Raw genomic sequence first — 19,860 nt, forward strand, 5'->3', positions numbered from 1 at the left:
ATATAGTTAGGGCAATATCCTATTAGGAACCAATGGTAAAACTGGCCAGCGCCTAAGAAGCAAACATAAGCTGAAGTGGGTGATGCCTTTCTCACACACTGCCTGACATAATTCGAGCCCTTGTTGTAAGAGCCAGATAACCCAAGCCATTTGCTATTTGTGTAGCATCGAACAGGACTCTGATCCATGCGCAGCATGCCATCCAGACACCATCCGCAGAAGAGTCCCCCCTTCAGTCATTCAAGCTATTATAGGATTTTCTTGCAAGAAAACAACTCTAGCAATCATTTCTACTGTCTCAAACCTTATCTTTGCTGCCACCTAACTGCATTATTGCTTAATACATCAGATGGCTCAGCCATATGATCTGCCTATCCTGTAATTTCTCTGCTGAGAAATTAGTCTCTGCTACCCTCATTCCAGTCCATAATGCATACTATGCCCCCCAATTAATTTATCTTTTATCAGTACATAATTTTCTCACTAGCATACCCAGTCAGGACGTTATCACCTGCTAAATAACTAGCTCACTTTTCCTCTAACCTCCCCAATAAACTCCCCTTTTCACATCCTCTCACAGGCTACCAGTCAAATACTTTTTACATTCTTTCTTTTCCTTTATATTCTAGTCTCTAATTCCGCTTTGCATGTTACCTACAATCAATCCACAACAATGTGATCTTTCTAATCAGTAACCCCTGTGCCAGCAACCTGATCTCCATTTCTTCACAACCCCAGCTCGGTAATGGATTTCCAGATATTGTTTTGTAGCAGGTTGATCCTCTTTCAGTCTCCATCTCTCTACCAAAAGGTGTTTCCTATTCCAGAAAGCTGATTCTGCGCTTTCTACATAAGCTCCCACAAAATATTGATTCTATTTTCTCTAACCCATTAAAACTGACCCCATTTCAGAGCCCCTCCAGAACTTTTTTCTCCCCACTCCAGAAAAGAGACATTCTGTTGTTAGCAGTAGCTTCAAGAGAAAGTGTGTGATCTGCAAAACAGAAGACACTGCAAAGGGATTATACTGGGACTCTGTTCCCTTTACTGTGGTGGTAGAGCAGAACTAGGGCAAAGCTGAAGACAGATTGATTTATCTCTTTTTAGTTATGACTATTAACCCACATTCCTACTGTATTCTTCTGCATTGATTATCTTTGAATGTTTCAGGGAAGCCAAGTAGGCTGGCACAGAAAGATTTGACCAGGTCACGTGCACTACATTACTTGAATTAGAGCTTGTAACACCATCACCGATGAAATAAATAACTTACGCTTTTTCTATGGATAAACAATGTTTAATCCAATTCCTTAACTGTATTCCTTAAACACATGTTCATTAGAGCATAAGCAAAACAGCGCTGGGTGCGTGGGGGATTCACTCCGCCCAACACGCACACCTTTTAACAATAAGAAGTGTGCTTAAATACAGTAAGGTATTATATATTCATAATAACCTCAGGAATGCCTATACATATTCATAACATTTCCCCGTTTCTTATTAAAATGAGTCCCAGATAACCATTTTCATAGTGTCCTCCTTGACCCTCCCCTGTTGCACCTGCGCAGTGTCACTTGGTGATTTTGAGGAGGGGTCTTTAAGGGTCTTTGGATGAAGGCTCCTTCAGCTTCGTCGCAGTGAACTTTTTACCTTTGGCTCATTATGATGAATTGGCTGGAACCCAAGCTGCCAAGTTGACTGAAACCAGACTGGCACCCCCTTTTTGCTGTAAATCTTGGCTATCTTGTCTCCTCAAGTTTACAGCTAGGTGCAGTAAAACTTCTTATCTTGGCATTCGATGAGGTTCTGTTTTTTCTTAACACAACTGCTTACATAGGGCTCTAAACTAGATATTCATTATGTGGCTTAAAGTGTTAGTTCGTTAGTAGGCCCTTATTATGTGGTTGGTTAACCCTTAAAATGTTAGTTCCCTCTATAAATATAATTTCATAAACAAGTTTCCTAACTTTTTACATAGAACTTAACCACCTTTTCCTTTTTCCAGGTTCAGAGCCCGTGCCTCATTTGGTTATATCTGTAAACATTAAACATTTCAGCATGAATCACAACTGCATTTCTCACACCGAACTGTAAAGCAAACTCTGAATTTGTGTCTCTTTGACACTCTGGTATCATGCTGTAGTAGGTATAGTTAGAGGAAGGTGTGTGTTATCTCAACAACAGAGATGGAACAATGAAGATAAAAAGGCAAGGAACAGATTTCCAGGAGGATTAAGCAGCTCTCATTTATTTCAGCTGGCTTTGCAAGTGTTTAACACTCATAAATCAGGTGTCACTATGACACCTAGCATGCTGGGTCTTGACTCCGTGTGTGTCTGAAAGTGAAAGGTGGAAGCACAGTCACTTCCTTATATCATTGGTATAAATTGCAGGCCTAAGACTAAAGATGCTCCTGCTTAGCTCCGATAGGAACGATAGTGGCTGCTTCTCTATGAGCACACTAAACTATTCCCCCCTCCGAAGTCCATAATACAACTACAGAGCAGAAGGAAAAAAATGCCGGCCAGAGAATGCTCAAAGGGCGGGGCGGTGCTGGGCGTGACTTTGTGTAAAGCTGAATGCGGAAGGAGAGGTGACGATGCTGTTTATCCTCCCCCCACTTCCCAGTGTTGTCTCTTTACGGCTGAGGACTCTCGCGAGATCACTGTTGGTACCGTGACCTCTGTAAGAGAGCGGTAGTGGCTAGTAAACACTCTCTGAGGGTTGGTAACGGCTCCTGATGGTGTTTGTTAGACCTGCTTGTAGCAATTCCCCCCAGGCTTTGCCTCGTGTTGTGCTGGCTTGGAGACCTTCCGGTTCTCTTTGTGTGATTACGGAATACGCTTGGAGAGTAGATGAGGATTGGATCGGGTCTCCTTTATCTCTCCGTGTTCTTCTGAGTGAGGCCTGCGGGCGGGGAGGCTCTTGCCTGTTTGGTGGGATTCAAAAAACCTGCTTCCATTAAGCAGAACAAAGAAGTGAAGGAAACGCCTGTTCTGTCTTACGTTATCACGCACTCGGAGAACAAGACCTCCCTTTCACCGCAGGTGGCTGAGCTAGCAGAAAGCATACATCATGTGGATCCAAGTTCGTACTATAGACGGCACTGAGACCCATACTATTGATGATCTGAGCCGTCTCACCAAGATTGAATGTTTGCGGGAGAAGATCCAGAAGATGTTCTGTGTGAGCCCTGACCGCCAGCGCCTCTTCTACCGGGGCAAGCAGGTGAGGTGGAAACCTGGTGGGTAGGGATGGAGGGGAGCTTCTCTTTTATGTCATCTTCCCCTTCTGTTTTTCTCTCTGTGACTGAATGCAAAACTCCTCGTCCCCTCCCATTCTGGGATCTCTGGCTTTTGTTTTCTCTCCTTTTGCTGAGCCTAGGAGGCGGTGAGGGGCAAGGAGGGAAGACAAGCTGCCTGACCTGACAAAAGGCTCTGCGCTCAACTCCGTTTTCTTTCTATACTTTTCTTCCCCACCCCCTGCAGTAGTGAGTGGGTACTGATGAGGTCCCTTTGAGTTTTTCTTCTTTCTCACGCAAACCAAGGGAGACTCTTTCATCTTATCACATCTAAATGACAGAGCAGACAGTGGGGTGTGAGGGGGAGGAAATCCCTTGCTTTACTTTTTCAATCAGGCAAGAGAAAGCAGGTGTTTTCCCTGAGTTCCCATCCTCTCGGTGCCTTATCTGGGTATAAGGAAAGCATTTTTTGTGTAGAGTACTGCAAGTGATTTCCAAGGCCTGGGTGCTACATCACAGACTAAGGGTTTTTGGGGACTGCGGACTCTGAACTCCTTTCATCCACCAGAAGAGGAGAGACAGAGGACTCGTTAGAATCCTTCCTGGTGGTGGGCATGTGACTATGTGGGGTGGGGGAGTGCAGCGGCAGGCTACATCTCCTTGCGCTCCCTGTCTCCCTTGTATTGAAGCTGCGTGTGAGTTTAGTGTCCCAGTCCTTTTAGGTACTACAAACAGCTTTTTACAGAGAAGGATGTTAGTTGTAGGTGATATCTCAAGAAGTGCTTAATCTACACCTGGTTCCAGTGGTATTGGGGACCACTGTTTAAAAGTTTTTCTGTGATTTGATACTTTGTACCCTCATCAGTGTGGGGCACATCTTTTTCCAAAGAAATTGTCTCAAGCTGTATTTTTGCTGATGAGAGGTGTAACTTATTTTAAGCTGCATTACATAAATGAGGTATGTACAGTGCTTGAGTATTAGATTGAGGCATAAATGTTACATGAGGGGGAAAAAAGGAGTATCATATGTGTTGTATTTTTAAGGAGTTTGACTCTTAAGATGGGACTTGTTGCTACAAATGAGCATGGCAATGCTAGCTTAACCTGAGCAATGGAAGATGGGCCAAGATTTCTGTCCTTTAACAGATGAAGCATATACCTGTATGAACAGGAATAACCATGAGAAATAACAGTATGCTATCACTAAGAGGTGATTATTTATGACAGGAGTGTGAACTTGCAATCTGAAATGTACTTAAAACCAAAAGGAAACAAATACGTTTTGCATCATGCTGGCTGTGTTTAATCAAACTTGTTACTGCTCCACAAGACAGATGGGAGCCAGGTTTTGTGAGGGCATGTCAAAGCAGATGGCTGCAGACATGCTGTTATGTATGAGTCAGTGTACGTATGTCTTTATGTGTGTTGTTAAGGTTCTCATCACAGTTCACTAATGGAAGTGGTTAGAAGACTGAGTCAGTTTAAAACAAAGTTTGACTAGGTTGACATACATTAACAATGCATTTTGTGGTAATGTCTAACTTCTTACTTATTACTACATAATAAAAACTGGCAGTTCTTAATGATCATATCATACATAATAAGTCCATTGTGAGTATGCAGTACCATGAAGTTGATAGCATGTAGTTAATCCTCAGTGGTCTTAGTCGTGAGGTGATCAGGCTCCAGAGCTCAGACAAGGGAAGCTGGAGCAGAAGTATGTGACTTGTCTGTCTCCACATCCCTCCCCCCCCCCGATTTCAGATCTTGTACTTCTGTGGGATGTTTGAGTTTCTAGACAGACAGTTCTTAGTCTTTGACCTCTGTCTCTGGACTACATACTGCACAGTGCTGGGAGGGTGGGAGGTGGTCAGCAGAGGAAGGGACTACTTTCCCAGTAGTAGACAGCTAATGCCAAGCTCTGGTTCACACAGCTAGTTCTTATACCAAGTTGATAACATGCCTATGTAATTTGCACAGTTAACGTAAGACGTGTGGTCTGTTACTACTACTACTACTGTTCTTCTTGGGCACAATAATGGTTATATATTTACCAGTTACACTACTTCATTGTGCTTATGTTTGAGTTAAAAACAAGCTGTTGCTAATTAAATCCTGCTTAGGGTGCTCCTACTTCTGTGAGTGCACCAGGTCTCTGCTCTCGCTATTTGGGGAAAACAGTTTATGTGAGAAGCAGAGAAAATGAGCTTGTAGCAAGTTGTGATTCTCTAAGTAGTTTGTCTGAGGTCAAACTAATTAGAGCATCTGTGTTTCAGCTGTTATATCAGTATGGTGTGTCTTAATGTGTGTGGAATAACAAGATCTTACAGCTGAACTTGTCTGCATGGATGGGTGATAGTTTAGGGCACAGTTGGGATCATCAGTGAAGCTAGAGTTGTAGAGTCTTCATCTTCATTAAGTTTCACTCATTACGTATGGGTGTGGTTTAGTTTTTTTTTTTTTGCTTGTTTGGGTGGTGTGGTTTGTGTGGTTTTTTTTTTTTGTTTGTTTGTTGTTTTTTTTTTTTTTGTAACCTTCACAATGAGTTCTAAAGCTTCCTTGATGATTTGGTTTGGTTGGTCCAGCAGCTGATCTCATTGTACTAGTAACTAGAAGGGAGAAACTGTATGGGAGCAATCCTTCTCAGTTAAAACCAGAGCAATATGTAAAGCACTGCTGTTAGAGTCTCAGGGAGGTGATAGAGATGCACAGGTGTTATAATTATATGGGAGGTGAACCAAAAGCCATGTATTATGCAAAAGGAATAAACTGTTAGGGTTTAGTCCTGGGATGAACTTAACTCCCCTGTGCATGCTCTGGCTGGGATGTAGTTAACTTTCTTCATAGAAGGCTGTATGATACTGTGCTTTGGATACATGACCAAAACAGTGTTGATAACACACCAGTGTTTTGGCTACTGCTGAGCAGTAATTGCGCAGCATCGAGGCATCCTGTTTCTCACTCTGCCCCTGCAGCAAGTAGATTGGGTGTGTGCAAGCGGTTGGGAGGAGACATTGCTGGGGCAGCTGACTCACTGACCAAAGGGATATTCCATGCCATGTGACCTTGTGCTCAGCAATAAAAACTCAGGGAAAGGGGAGGAAGGTGGGAGGATGTTTGTGGTCATGATGTTTGTTTTCCCAAGCAACCGTTAGGTGCACTGAGGCCCTCCTTTGCAAGAAGTGGCTGGATATCTGCCTTCTGATGGGGAATTAGTGAATTTATTCTGCTTTTTGCTTGGCTTGCACGTGCAGCTTTTGCTTCACCTTTTAAACTGTATCTTGATGCACATTTTTTCTCATTTTCCTTCTACTTCCTCCCCATCCTGCAGGAGAGGGGAGCAAGTGAGCGGCTGTGTGGGTACGTGGCCGCTGGCCAGGGTCAACCCACTATACCCCCTGTGACAATACAGGCTGTGGGGTGACTGGAGGGGTAGCAGCTCTGCACAGAAGGACCTGGGGGTCCTGGTAGACAGCAAGTTGAACACGAGCCAGCAGTGTGCCCTGGCAGCAAAGCAAGCCTAACATTCTGTGATTCTGTGATCCTGAGCTGTGTCAACAGGAACATAGGCAATAGATTGAGTGAAGTGACTATTTCCTTTTACAAGTACAGAAAAATCCAATGCGTAGGTTCCTTTCTTTAGAGATAGGGATTCTGAGTTTTGTAAAGTCAAGATAAAGTTAATATTTCATGGGAATTTGTGAATAAAAGAAGAAAAAAAAAAACAAAAAACAAAAAAACCACAAAAACCAAACCGAAACAAACCACCAGCAACTCATTACTCTGAGGATATTCATTATATCTGAATGAAAGGCATTATGGCTTTTTAACATTTCTTTCCTTGGTTGCAATGTTGAACTTGCTCTCTTTGATTCCAAGTTTCTTCAACAAAATTCTTTGTTTATACACACCAAATCAAAACATACAATGTCCTCAAAATAATATCAGAAGCACTTACTCATCATACTTGATATGATAAATAGCTTCTTCATCAGTGTCCATGCAGTCTGAATAAGATGTGGATGGTGTACTGTCCAAATAATTTGCATTCTTCTCTCTAGAATAATCTTGACTTAAGTTTCCATTAGTCCTTTTGTACAAATTGCCACTCTTTACTTGAGCTTTGCCATTCTTATGTCCTTTTGTTGCTCGAGTAACATTTTCTATATGAGCTTCAAACCAGGCTCCAATGCTGACATCACGGGCATCCACCAATTCATTTATCTAAAAGGAAAATTCGGTAATGAATACTTATTTTCTATAATCCTAGTTAAGAACAGAAAGGAAAACTGACTAAACTACTTAACTGTCAGTGAAAAAAATTCTATACTACTGGTTTGCTTTGGATAAATTAGAGCAACGTTCAGTCATTCAAGTGTTGTGCTTTAAGTATTTTTTTCCTCTACTCTTAATAAGATGTTATGAACACAATTTGTAAAAAATATATTTTTTTAAAGTTGAGGCTGATTTATTTTTTTTAACGTACAAATCAGCTTAATCTCTCTTTCCACTGAACTTTTTCTTGCTTCATGGAATTGTTCCTTGTGACTAAAATAAGCACGTGTACTTAAAATATTATCCTACAACCAGACTTTCTTGGACTTCTAAATTGGAGTTATTAATTAACCCTGATTCTTTTTGACCTACACTGCTGCTGAATCCTTCAATGTTTGAGAAAGGAGGGGGGAGAGAGATGGGCTCTCCAAGTCTAATAAGGCTGCTATCATAACCAATCGAGACTGGTACTTCCATAAATCTTTCAGCTGTAAGAAACACAAGTCTCTCATGACTCTTCTCCTTTCTGTGCTCACAATAGTGCTGGTAGTAAGCTATGAAGCTACTCTGTTGTAGAGCATGTTTCATTTATTCATAATCCTAACACATTTTCTCAGGCCTTCAACTAATTAAATGTATATTACTTCAACAATACAAGGTTTTTCCTGTGATTTGAATTAAACCACTGAGGTATACATCGCTTCAGTTACACAGTCATTCTTTTAAAAAGGGTAGTGTATAAACAGTTATTTTATTTGAAATATTAACTGGATTAAAATAGTATAAAAAAAACCCCAAACACTTAAGGAATGCCTTCGTACACTGCACACCAAATATAAGAAAACATTATTGCAATAGAACTGCTATGGAGCCATACCAAGTGAAGAAGATAAGGCATATGGAAGAGGACTTTAGGATGAAAAATTTAAAGTAAATTCTAAAAATGCTCAGAATAGGTTCAATTACTGTAAAATCAAATTGGGGGAACTATTTTTCACATTTGTTTTGGAAATAATATTTTAATAGGAATGTTTCACAGATGTATTTTTAGTTGTACTTTATTTGTTAGACACCCTTTTCTTCTATTTCTTTTTAACATAAAGAAGGAAATTTACCTTCTACAGATCATCTAAATGTCTCTTAAAAAAGTAAAACGCACACACACAAAAAACAAACAAAAAACCCCCCTAAACCACAAGCAAACGACAAGCAAGCAAAAAAAACTCAGAAAAAAAAAAAAAAATGAGCCCGAAAGATAACACATTAACATAGAAGCCAACCCCAGGGCATGAATAAACTTGTTTTACCACACTATGATGAGCGTGGCAGGTAAGAATATAATACATAAAGTATATATCATATTGAGCCTATTTCTTCTTGCTTTTCACACACTTCCTTGGGGGGGTGGGGAAATCCAACCAACCCTTTCCTTTTTTATTTATATATACATATATGAATATACAGATATGAATATATGGATATCGATATGGCGAGGTCTGGTAGATTGACCATACTGCCACAAAATTGCCAAGGCAAGCACTGCGTGGAAGCAACTACTGGGTGGCTAGAAACACACCCTGTAAAATATGTTACTGCTTGAAACACCATCCTGGGCCTTGAAAGGCCAGTTCTGTGGCAACAAGACGCCCCAGAAAGAATCGAGTCAGACAATGGGACTAATTTCCGAAACAACCTCATAGACTCCTGGGCCAGGAAACATGGCACTGATTGAGTGTATCACACCCCCTGTCACCCACAAACCTCCAGAAAAGACTGAATGACTGTTAAAGACTATGCTGAGAGCATTGAGTGCTGGGGAATAGAAGCACTGGGATGTAAAATTAGCAGAAGCCACTTGGCAGGTTAACACCAGAGGATCAGATAACCGACCTGGTCCTGCCCAAACACAGCCTCTACATATTGTGGGAGGAGATAAGGTGCATATAGGGAAGTGGCAGGGAAAAGCATTGTGGGATTGCCTTTGCTCAGGGACCCAGGTCTATTTGATGGGTAATGCAGAAGGATGGGGAAACCCATGCACCCACCATCATACACAAAATCAACCATTCCTTTACGTGGCACATCCCCCTTTAAATAACACTAACTCAGCGATTAGCAGATTCTTAAGCCAATTGTCACAGAGTTATTTAAAAATACTATTTTACAATGAATTAGTGTTCTATTCTCTGCACAAGTAATTTTTTTTTAAACCAGTCTTTACAGGAGTATTCTATGGCTATAGACTATTCTACGGCTAGTAATGCTACATTTAAGTCTGCAACTAGAACACCAGAGAGGAGACTGCTGCAAGCATGCTTCTCTAACAATTTAAAAAGTATAAAGAACTGTGTGGTATTCGGCAGTAACGATACTCAGGGCAAAAATATCTGTTTCTGGTATGAACAAAAACCCGAGTTCCTAGAATATCAGCAAATGTGCAAACTTAGAGCAAGTCAATTAATCTGCAATAGTGACTATCATCTTTGGGGACAAAAAAAAAAAAAAAAAAAAAAAGAGAATTACCAAAAAACTAACTGGCACACTCAAGTTCTTACGCTACCTGATTTAACAGTAACTTATCTGTATATCCCTACCCAGCACTATTGCTTCATTAAGGTTTAAAAGAATAACCTGAGTTGGAAGACAATCAGTACCTGAGGTGCTCTACTTTGTTACAGAAGGAAAGCTACAAGTAGATGTGGTTTCTTGAAGTACACACTATACTAAAGTTAACATGACAAGAGGCTCACCACCAGTATGGCTACATTCTCATAGCCAGCTACTGCAAGGATGCAGCTATATGTACAACATAGTACCACTTTCTGCAGCATACCCTTCCCTCTGCAATTAAGATAACACCTTCTCATCTGTTCCAACTTTCCAAGTTGTACTAAAGCAATGTCAGCTAGGGAAAATTCAGGATATAGCCCCATGTCTATATATGAACAAACAAGGACAATCTGTGCACATTCAGAGCAAATTAATGAAATAGACACTTTAAATCCTTACTGAACACAGTATTACTTACAAAAAAGTTCTTCTTTCCAGTAGTCAGCTCCTACTTCACCAGAAATCATGAAAGCATTACTGAGTCGCAAATAACCCCTCAGACAAATTAAGTATCCAACCTAAAAAAACTGGCATTTTTTGTCAAACTAGGTACTGCAATTTGTCTCTGAAACTAAGCTTTGGGGAATGGGTGAACAGCAAGTCCTCCGATCAGCTTGATAGGACATTCAATCCAACAGTTTATATAGCAGATTGAAAAAAACTTTGCTCAAAGATGACTCCCCCAAAATGAGGGTGCCTAGGCAACATATTAAACTAAAAGATAAACACTTGGTAAATAATCTTAAATAATATTTTTAAGAACATTTGTTGTCAGTTCATAATTTACATTTATGAAGTCGACAGGTAAATAATTAGTCAAGCTGTATTTCGTATAAGTCAAAAATTACTCTCTAAAGGGATATTAGAATATGTACTAAAGCAAGAGTAACTTCGCTAGCTCTTCTAACTCCAGTAATTTCAAAAACAGTCATAGCTGGTGCATCTGTCAGTATACTGAGCATCTACAAGTGCAAGAAAAAGACGACATCTTCCAAACACATAGAAATTCCTAGCCTCTACAAAGCATGCAATGATTTTGTTATTTAGTTCCTCCTTAGGGAGTGCAGCAGCCCAGAGCGCTGCAGAGGTGCAACCACTGGCAGGGGCGGTTTGTGGTGCAGGGCACCTGGGATGCTGCAGGGGATGCTCTCGGTTTGCACAGCAATTTGCACACAGAAAGGCTGACTCCTGATTAGGGAGGATCTGGCTCACAGAGAGCAGCAGGTGGTGACATGGCAGTTGTCGCAGCAGTTATTAACGCGGCTGTGGTGCAGGGGGGACAGGCACTTATGCTGAGGACTGCATGGGGCTGCTTGGAGATTGTGCGGCGATGGTCTCAATGTGAAGCAGGACACACTCCCCAGCACTGACTGGTGATAATGCCCTTGGCACACTGGAGGCCTTGATCCAAACAGAGTTGGGGTGGGGTGGGGTGGGAGGATGACACTTCCTGGGTCTCAAGCTGCAGAGAGTGCCTGGGGCCTCTCTGTGGGACTGGGGGCAGCGATGGCATCTCCCGTGAGAGATGCACTCTGGTCGAAATGCTGAGTCATCAGGTGAAGGAGATGCAGGAAGAGGTGAGCAGGCTGCGAATCATCGGGGAGGACAATGAGGAGATTGACAGGGTCTTTGCAGAAACTCTGCAGAGACAACAGCCTGAGCCACACACAGCAAGGAAGGAGGGACAGCTAGAGACCATGGTCAAACAGATAGCTGAGGGTGGCTGTCAGGATGGAGAAGGCTGAAAGCTTGTGACTTCTGGCAAATGGAAGAAAGGCTCCTGCTCCACCTGCAGACCTGCAACTGCCCTGGGTATAGTGCCCTGGGCACTGGTGAGGACAAACAAGACCCTTCAGGGTATGCATCAGAGCCAGCTGAGCCCAAACCTTGTGTCTGCGCAAAGGGAAAAAGGAAAGTGACAGTCATTGGAGATCCCCTACCGTGGGGGACAGAGGCACCGATCTGCTGACCCAAACTGATGTCTTGGGAGGTTTTTTGCTTGCCAGGGGCCAGGATCTGGGATGTTGCAAAGGCACTACCAAGGCTTGTCTGGCCCTCAGCCTATTACCCCTTCTTGCACTTCCATGTGGCCACCAATGTTACTGCCAGGGGTAACCTGGAGTATTTCACAAGTGACTACAGAACTTCTGGGGGTGAGGGTGAAGGGCATGTGGACCCAGGTGGTATTCTCCTCAATGCTGCCAGTGAGGAGGAAAGGCTCAGGTAGAAGTGGACTCATCCAGTGGGTCAAGACCTGGCTGTGTGGCTGCTGTCACAGGCAGGACTTTGTCTCCTATGGCCATGGGACCCTCTTTGAGGAGCGAGGGCTACTGAGCAAGGATGGGATACATCTGACAAAGTGGGGCAAGAGTGTTTTTGCAAACAGTCTTGCTAACCGAATGAGGCGGGCTTTAAATTAGGTATGCCAGGAGAGGGCTACCATAACCTGAAGAGAAGTGAAGGCACAAGGGGCAGAACAGATGTATCTGGGGGACAGCATGACAGGGGAGGCTCTCACGCTTTCCCTGTAAAAGCAGCACGACTTGGAGCCCATCTCAAATGCTTGAACAGAAATGCCTGTAGCATGGGGAACAAGCAGGAGGAATTAGAAGTCCATACACAGTTGCAGAGCTATGACCTCATTGGGATTATGGAGACGTGGTAGGATAGCTCTCCTGATTGGAGTGCTCCAATGGAGAGATACAGGCTCTTCGGGAAAGATAGGGTGGGCAGGCGAGGAGGAAGGGTTGAGCTCTGCACAAAGGAGCGGCTTGAATGCATGGAGCTTTACCTTAGGACAGGTGACAAAGCAGTTGAAAGCTTGTGGGTAAGGATTAGAAGACAGGCCATCACAGGTGATGCTGTGCCAGGTGTCTGCTACAGACCTCCTGATCAAGAAGAAGAGGTAGATGAAGCCTTCTTTAGGCAGCCAGAGAAAGCTTCACAGTTACAGGCCCTGGTACTCGTGCGGGATTTTAACCACCCCAGTGTCTGCTGGAAGGACAATACAGCAGGGCGCAAGCAATCCAGGAGACTTCTGGAGCGTACAGAAGACTATTTCTTGATGCGGGTGATCAGCGAACCGACTAGGGAAAATGCACTGTTGGACCTGCTACTCACAAACAACTGGTTGATGGTGTGAAGGTCGAGGGCAGCCTTGGCTGCAGTGACCATGAAACTGTGGAGTTTAAGATCCCGAGAGGCATGATCAAGACAAACGGCAGAATTACAACCCTGGACTTCAGAAGAGCAGATTTTGGCCTAGTTCAGAGACCAGCTTGGCAGGATCCCATGGGAAATTGCCCTGGAGGGTGAGGACGCCCGGGAGAGAAGGCTGATCTTCAAGGGCAAACTCCTCAGAGCGCAAGAACCATCCATTTGCAATGTGCAGGAAGTTGAGCAAGTGTGGCAGAAGGCCAGCATGGATGAACAGGGAGCTCCTGACTGCGCTCAGACACAAAAAGGAAGTACACAGGAGGTAGAAGCAGGGACATGCTACTTGGGAGGCATATCAAGACACTGCATGCACAAGTAGAAATGCAGTCAGGAAAGACAAAGCTCAGCTGGAGTTGAACCTAGCAAGGGAGGTGAGGGGCAACAAGAAAGGTTTGTCTAAGTACATCAGTAGCAAAATGAAGACGAAGGAGAGCATGAGCTCATTGTTCAATGGGGCGGGGGACCTTGTGTCAAGTGACAGGGAAAAGGCTGAGGTACTCGATGCCTTTTTTGCCTCAGTTTTCACTGGTAAGGTCTGCCCTTGGGCCTCCCAGGTCCCTGAGCATCCTAGCAGAGTCTAGGAGAGTAAAGCAGTAGCCACAGTAGAGGAAGAAAGAGTTAGGAATCGCTTAACCCACTTGGACATACACAAGCCCATGGGATCAGATGGCATGCATCTGAGGGTGCTGAAGGAGCTGGCCGATGACACTGTGAGGCTTCTCTCTATCATCTTTGAAAGGTCATGGCAATTGGAGGAGGTTCCTCATGACTGGAAAAAGGCAGATGTCACACCCATCTTCAAGAAGGGCAGGAAGGAGGATCCAAGGAACTACAGGCCAGCCAGGCTCACCTCAGTCCCTGGAAAGGTTATGGAGCAAATCCACTAGGAAGCCATTTCTAAACACATGATGGACAAGAAGATGATTGCAAGCAGCCAAAATGGCTTTACCAAGGGCAAATCGTGCCTTACCAACCTCATTTCTTTCTATGATGTGGTGACTGGTTCTGTTGACAAGGAGAGGGGAGTGGATGTTGTATACCTTGACTGAAGAAAGGCTTTTGAAACACTCTCTCATAGTCTCCTTATCACCAAATTGGCATGATATGGGCGGGTAGAAAATTGGCAGGACCACTGGGCTCAAAGAGTTGTGATCAGTGCTGCAAAGTCCAGCTGGGGTCCAGTAACTACTGGGGTCCCTCAGGAGACTGGAACCAATACTGTTTAATGTCTTCATTAACAACCTGGATGAGGGGACAAAGTGCACTCTTGGCAAGTTTGCAGATTATACCAAATTGGAGGGGGAGCAGTCAATGTGCTGGACTTTCAGAGGGATCTGGACAGGCTGAAGAAATGGGCTGACGGGAACCTCATGAAGTTCAACAAAAACAAATGCCAAGTCCTGCACCTGGGCTGGAATAGCCCCGTGCAACAGTACGGGCTGGAGGATGGCTGCCTAGGAAGCAGCTCTGCAGAAAAGGCAACCCTGGCTGTACATACAGACTGGGGAACGAGAGGCTGGAGAGCAGTTCTGCGGAGAGAGATCTGGGGGCTCTGGCTGACGGCCAGTTGAACGTGAGCCAACAGTGTGCCCTGGCAGCCAAGAGGGTCAACCGTGTCCTGGGGTGGGGTGCATCAAGCACAGCATTGCCAGCCGGTCGAGGGAGGTGATTGGCCCACTCTACTCTGCACTGGTGTGGCCTCGCCTGGAGTACTGTGTGCGGTTCTGGGCGCCACAGTATAAAAAGGATATAAAGCTACCGGAGAGTGTCCAGAAGAGGGCTACAAAGTTGGTGAAGGGTTTGGAGGGGAAGTCGAATGAGAAGTGGCTAAAGTCACTTGGTTTGTCCAGCCTGGAGAAGAGGAGACTGAGGGGAGACCTCATTTCGGTCTATAGCTTCCTCACAAGGGGAGGAGGAAGGGTAGGTGCTGATCTCTTCTCTCTGGTGACCAATGACAGAACCCGAGGGAATGGCAGGAAGATATGCCAGGGGAGGTTTAGATTGGACATTAGGAAAAGGTTCTTCCCCCAGAGGGTGGTGGAGCACTGGAACAGGCTCCCCAGGGAGGTATCACAGTATGTTTGGCATTGGAAGGGACCTCAAAAGATCATGTAGTCCAATCCCCCTGCTGGAGCAGGAACGCCTAGGTGAGGTCGCACAGGAATGTGTCCAGGCGGGCTTTGAATGTCTCCAGGGAAGGAGACTCCACAACCTCCCTGGGTAGCCTGTTCCAGTGCTCTGTTACCCTCACTGAGAAGAAGTTCTTTCTCAAATTTAAGTGGAACCTCTTGTGTTCCAGCTTGATCCCATTACCCCTTGTCCTATCATTGTTTGCCACTGAGAAGAGCCTGACTCCATCCTCGTGGCACTCACCCTTTACATATTTATAAACATTAATAAGGTCACCCCTCAGTCTCCTCTTCTCCAAACTAAAGAGCCCCAGCTCCCTCAGCCTTTCTTCATAAGGGAGATGCTCCACTCCCTTAATCATCTTTGTTGCCCTACGCTGGACCCTCTCCAGCAGTTCCCTGTCCTTCTTGAACTGAGGGGCCCAGAACTGGACACAATATTCCAGATGGGGTCTCACCAGGGCGGAGTAGAGGGGAAGGAGGACCTCTCTCGATCTACTGACCACCCCCCTTGTAATACACCCAAGGATGCCATTGGCCTTCCTGGCCACAAGGGCACAGTGCTGGCTCATGGTCATCCTGTTGTCCACCAGGACCCCCAGGTCCCTTTCCCCTACGCTGCTCTCTAATAGGTCATTCCCCAACCTATACTGGAACTTGGGATTGTTCCTGCCCAGATGCAGGACTCTACACTTTCCCTTGTTAAATTCCATCAGGTTATCCCCCGCCCAACTCTCCAGCCTGTCCAGGTCCCGCTGGATGGCAGCACAGCTTTCTGGCGTGTCAGCCACTCCTCCCAGCTTAGTGTCATCAGCAAACTTGCTGATAGTACACTCAATTCCCTCGTCTAAATCATTAATGAATATATTGAATAATATTGGCCCCAGTACTGACCCCTGAGGCACTCCACTAGATACTGGCCTCCAACTGGACTCCGCACCATTGACCACCACTCTCTGGCTTCTCTCTTTAAGCCAGTTTGCAACCCACCTCACTACTCTATTGTCTAGACCACACCTCCTCAATTTAGCTGTGAGGATGCTGTGAGGGACTGTGTCAAAGGCTTTACTGAAGTCAAGGTAGACCACATCCACCGCTCTGCCATCATCCATCCACCTTGTTACATTCTCATAAAAGGCTATGAGGTTGGTCAAGCATGACTTACCCTTGGTAAAGCCATGCTGACTGCCCCTAATGACCCTCTTATCCCTTATGTGCCTTGAGATGACACCAAGGATAAGCTGTTCCATTACTTTCCCAGGGACAGAGGAAAGTAGTAGTCACAGCCCCAAGCCTGACAGTGTTCAAGAAGCGACTAGACAATGGCCTCAGACACATGGTGTGAACTGTGGGGTTGCCGTATGCAGGGACAGGAGTTGGACTCGATGATCCTTGTCGGACCCTTCCAACTCAGGACATTCTATGAAAAGGACCTGGGGGTCCTGGTGGACAACAAGTTGAACATGAGCCAACAGTGCGCCCTTGCAGCAAAGGAGGCCAACAGCCTCCTGAGCTGTATTAGTAACAGTGCAGCCAGCAGTTCCAGGGAAGTGATCCTTTCCCTCTCTTGTCTTGGCACTTGTGAGACCTTATCTGGAGTAGTGTCCACTTTTGGTCTCCCCATTACAAGAAAGACATGGGCATACTGGAGCAAGACCAGTTCCTTTGTGTGCCTGGGCATGGCTTCCAGGAGGATTTGCTCCCCATCCTTCCCAGATTCTGAGGCGAGTTTGACCAGTCTTTTTCTCCTTGGATTCTCCTTCTTGAAGATGGGTGTGATGTTTGCCTTTTTCCAGTCATCAGGAACCCTCGGGGCCATCTCATCTGGTTCCATGGACTTGTGTGTGTCCAGTTGGCTGAAGTGCTCCCTAACTCAGTCTTCCTCTACTGTGAGTAATACTTCCCTGCCCCAGAGTCTGCCACTAGGCTCAGGGATCTGAGAGACCTGAGGGCCAACCTTACCTGTAAAAAACTGAGGCAAGGAAGGCACTGAGTTCCTTAGTCTTTTTGATGTTCTTAGCTATTAGATTCCGAGCACCGGTGAGCAGTGGGCACGTTTTCCTTAGCCTTTCTTTTGCTGATGCTGTACTTATAGAAGCCCTTCTTGTTGCCCTTTACATTTCTTGCTAGCCAAGCCTTGGCTTTCCTAACTAAATCTTTGCATGCATCTCCATATTCCTCCTGGGAAGCCATTCCCTGCTCCCACCTTCTGTATACTTCCTTTTTGTCTTTGAGCTCAGTCAGGAATCCCCTGTTCATCTGTGCTGGCCTTCTGCCACACTTGCTCAACTTCCTGCATGTCTGAATGGATTATTCTTGTGCTTTGAGGAGGTTGTCTTTTTGAGGATCAATCAATCAGCCCTCCTGAGCCCTTTGCCCTTTAGAACAGTCTCTCATAGTATCCTGCCAAAATCTGCTCTCCTGAAGCCCAGGGTTATAGTTTTGCTATGTGTCTTGCTCACTTCTTTCAGGATATTCAGCTTCGTCCTCATTGTGGCTGCTGCCAAGGGTGCCATTGACCTTTATGTCCACAACCTGTTCTTTGTTTGTGGGTGACGGGTCCAACATCTCTTCCCTTAGTTAGCTTGTTATCTCCATCAAGAGCTTGTATTCAACACACTCAAAAAAAATTCCTGGATCAATTTTTGTCCTTTCATGTTGCCTTTCCATCAGATGTTGGTGTGGTCAAAGTCCCTCATGAGTACCAGGGCCTGTGATCGTGTGGGCTTTTTCCAGTTGCGTAAAGAAGGCTTCCTCTACTTCCTCTTGATCAGGTGATCTATAGCAGACATCTCCCCAGTGTTGTGGTTTAACCCCGGACAGCAACAAAGCACCACACGGCCACTGGCTCACTCCCTGCCCAGTGGGATGGGGGGAGAATCAGAAGGGTAAAAATAAGAAAACTCATGGGTTGAGATAAAGACAGTTTAACAGGTAAAGCAAAAACTGTGCATGCAAGCAAAAAGCAAAATAAGGAATTCACTCACTACTTCCCATTGGCAGGCAGGTGTTTAGCCATTTCCAGGAAAGCAGGGCTCCATCACACATAACAGTTTCTTGGGAAGATATACCCCGTAACTCCAAACGTCTCCCCTTTCCTCCTTCTAACCCCAGCTTTTATTGCTGAGAGTGACATCATACGGTATAGAATATCCCTTTGGTCAGTTCGGGTCAGCTGTCCCAGCTGTGTCCCCTCCCGACTTCTTGTGCACCCCCAGCCCACTCACTGGCAGGGCGGCGTGAGAAGCAGAAAAGGCCTTGACGCTGTGTAAGCACAGCTCAGCAATAACTAAAACATCCCTGTGTTATCAACACTGCTTTCAGCACAAATCCAAAACATAGCCCCATAGAGGCTACTACAAAGAAATTTAACTCTATCCCAGCCAAAACCAGTACACCCAGGCATCACCTCTGTTGGTCTGTTCTCTCATTTGTACTCACATTCTCTTGACTGGCTCCTTCCCCGCTCCAGGGAAAAGCTGTGTGTGTTTGAGCTACTCCTTTGCACAGATCACAACTCCCCTCTGCCTCTTGTCTAGCCTGTCCTTTCTGAAGAGCTTCATCCATCCATGGCTGCACTTCACTTATGTGACCTATCCCCCACATCTCTGTAATCCCAATGAGAACAGAGCCCTGCAACCATGCCCAGAATATTGATTTGTCTTGGTTTTGTCATGTGTGTCCCCCCTCCATGATGCATGCATTTATGTGCAGGCACTTGAGATGGGCTCCCACTTGTGCTGCTTTCACAGGGAAAGTGAAGGCCTACGTTCTCCATGCCCCTGTTCCCTTATTTCTCTTCAGGACTTGGTCATCATGACCTGTCAGACCTAGTTCGAAGTCCTCCTTCCCAGGTTGGCAAAGATGCCCCACTTTGTCAGGTGGTTCTTGTTCCTTCTCAGCAGTCCTCATCAATCAACTAGGATCCCATGCACACTAGCTGTGCAGCCAGGTGTTCACCTATAGGATGCATCTGCTCCTGCCGGAGCCTTTTCCCTTCACCCGCAGTATTGAGAAGAACACCTGGGCTCCCATGTGCTTCACCCTTGTTCCCAGACCTCTGTTGTCACTTGTGATTTGCTCTATGTCCCTTTTTTGCAGTGTTACCAGCATCCACACAAATGAGCACTAAGGGATAACAGGTCAAAGGACTGGACGAGCCTTGGCAGCCTCTCTGTAGTATCCTGTATCTGGGCCTCCAGCAAGCAACAAACCTCCTGTGACAGATCCTTTCCTACAAGAAGACAAAACCAGGCTCTTCACGGTGGTGCATGATGGGAGGATGAGAGGCAACGGGCATAAGCTGAAACAAGAGAGGCTCTGACTCAATGTAAGGAGAAAACTTTTTCACAATAAAGTCAATCAAGCAGTAGAGCAGGTTGCCCAGAG

General features: G+C 45.1%; 1 protein-coding gene across 1 annotated transcript in view; it reads left to right on the plus strand.

Moving 5' to 3' along the window:
- The first annotated feature begins 2,709 nt into the window (after window positions 1-2,709).
- Window positions 2,710-19,860, plus strand: part of LOC136114494 (E3 ubiquitin-protein ligase UHRF2-like) — a 144,679-nt gene continuing 127,528 nt past the window's right edge. The window contains exon 1 of the mRNA XM_071801618.1: window positions 2,710-3,228. Within this exon, the coding sequence (XP_071657719.1) occupies window positions 3,076-3,228 (153 nt within the window). The 5' untranslated portion in view covers window positions 2,710-3,075. The remainder of the gene's footprint in view (window positions 3,229-19,860) is intronic.

This window comes from Patagioenas fasciata, chromosome W, assembly GCF_037038585.1.
Source record: "Patagioenas fasciata isolate bPatFas1 chromosome W, bPatFas1.hap1, whole genome shotgun sequence".
Lineage (NCBI taxonomy): Eukaryota > Metazoa > Chordata > Aves > Columbiformes > Columbidae > Patagioenas > Patagioenas fasciata.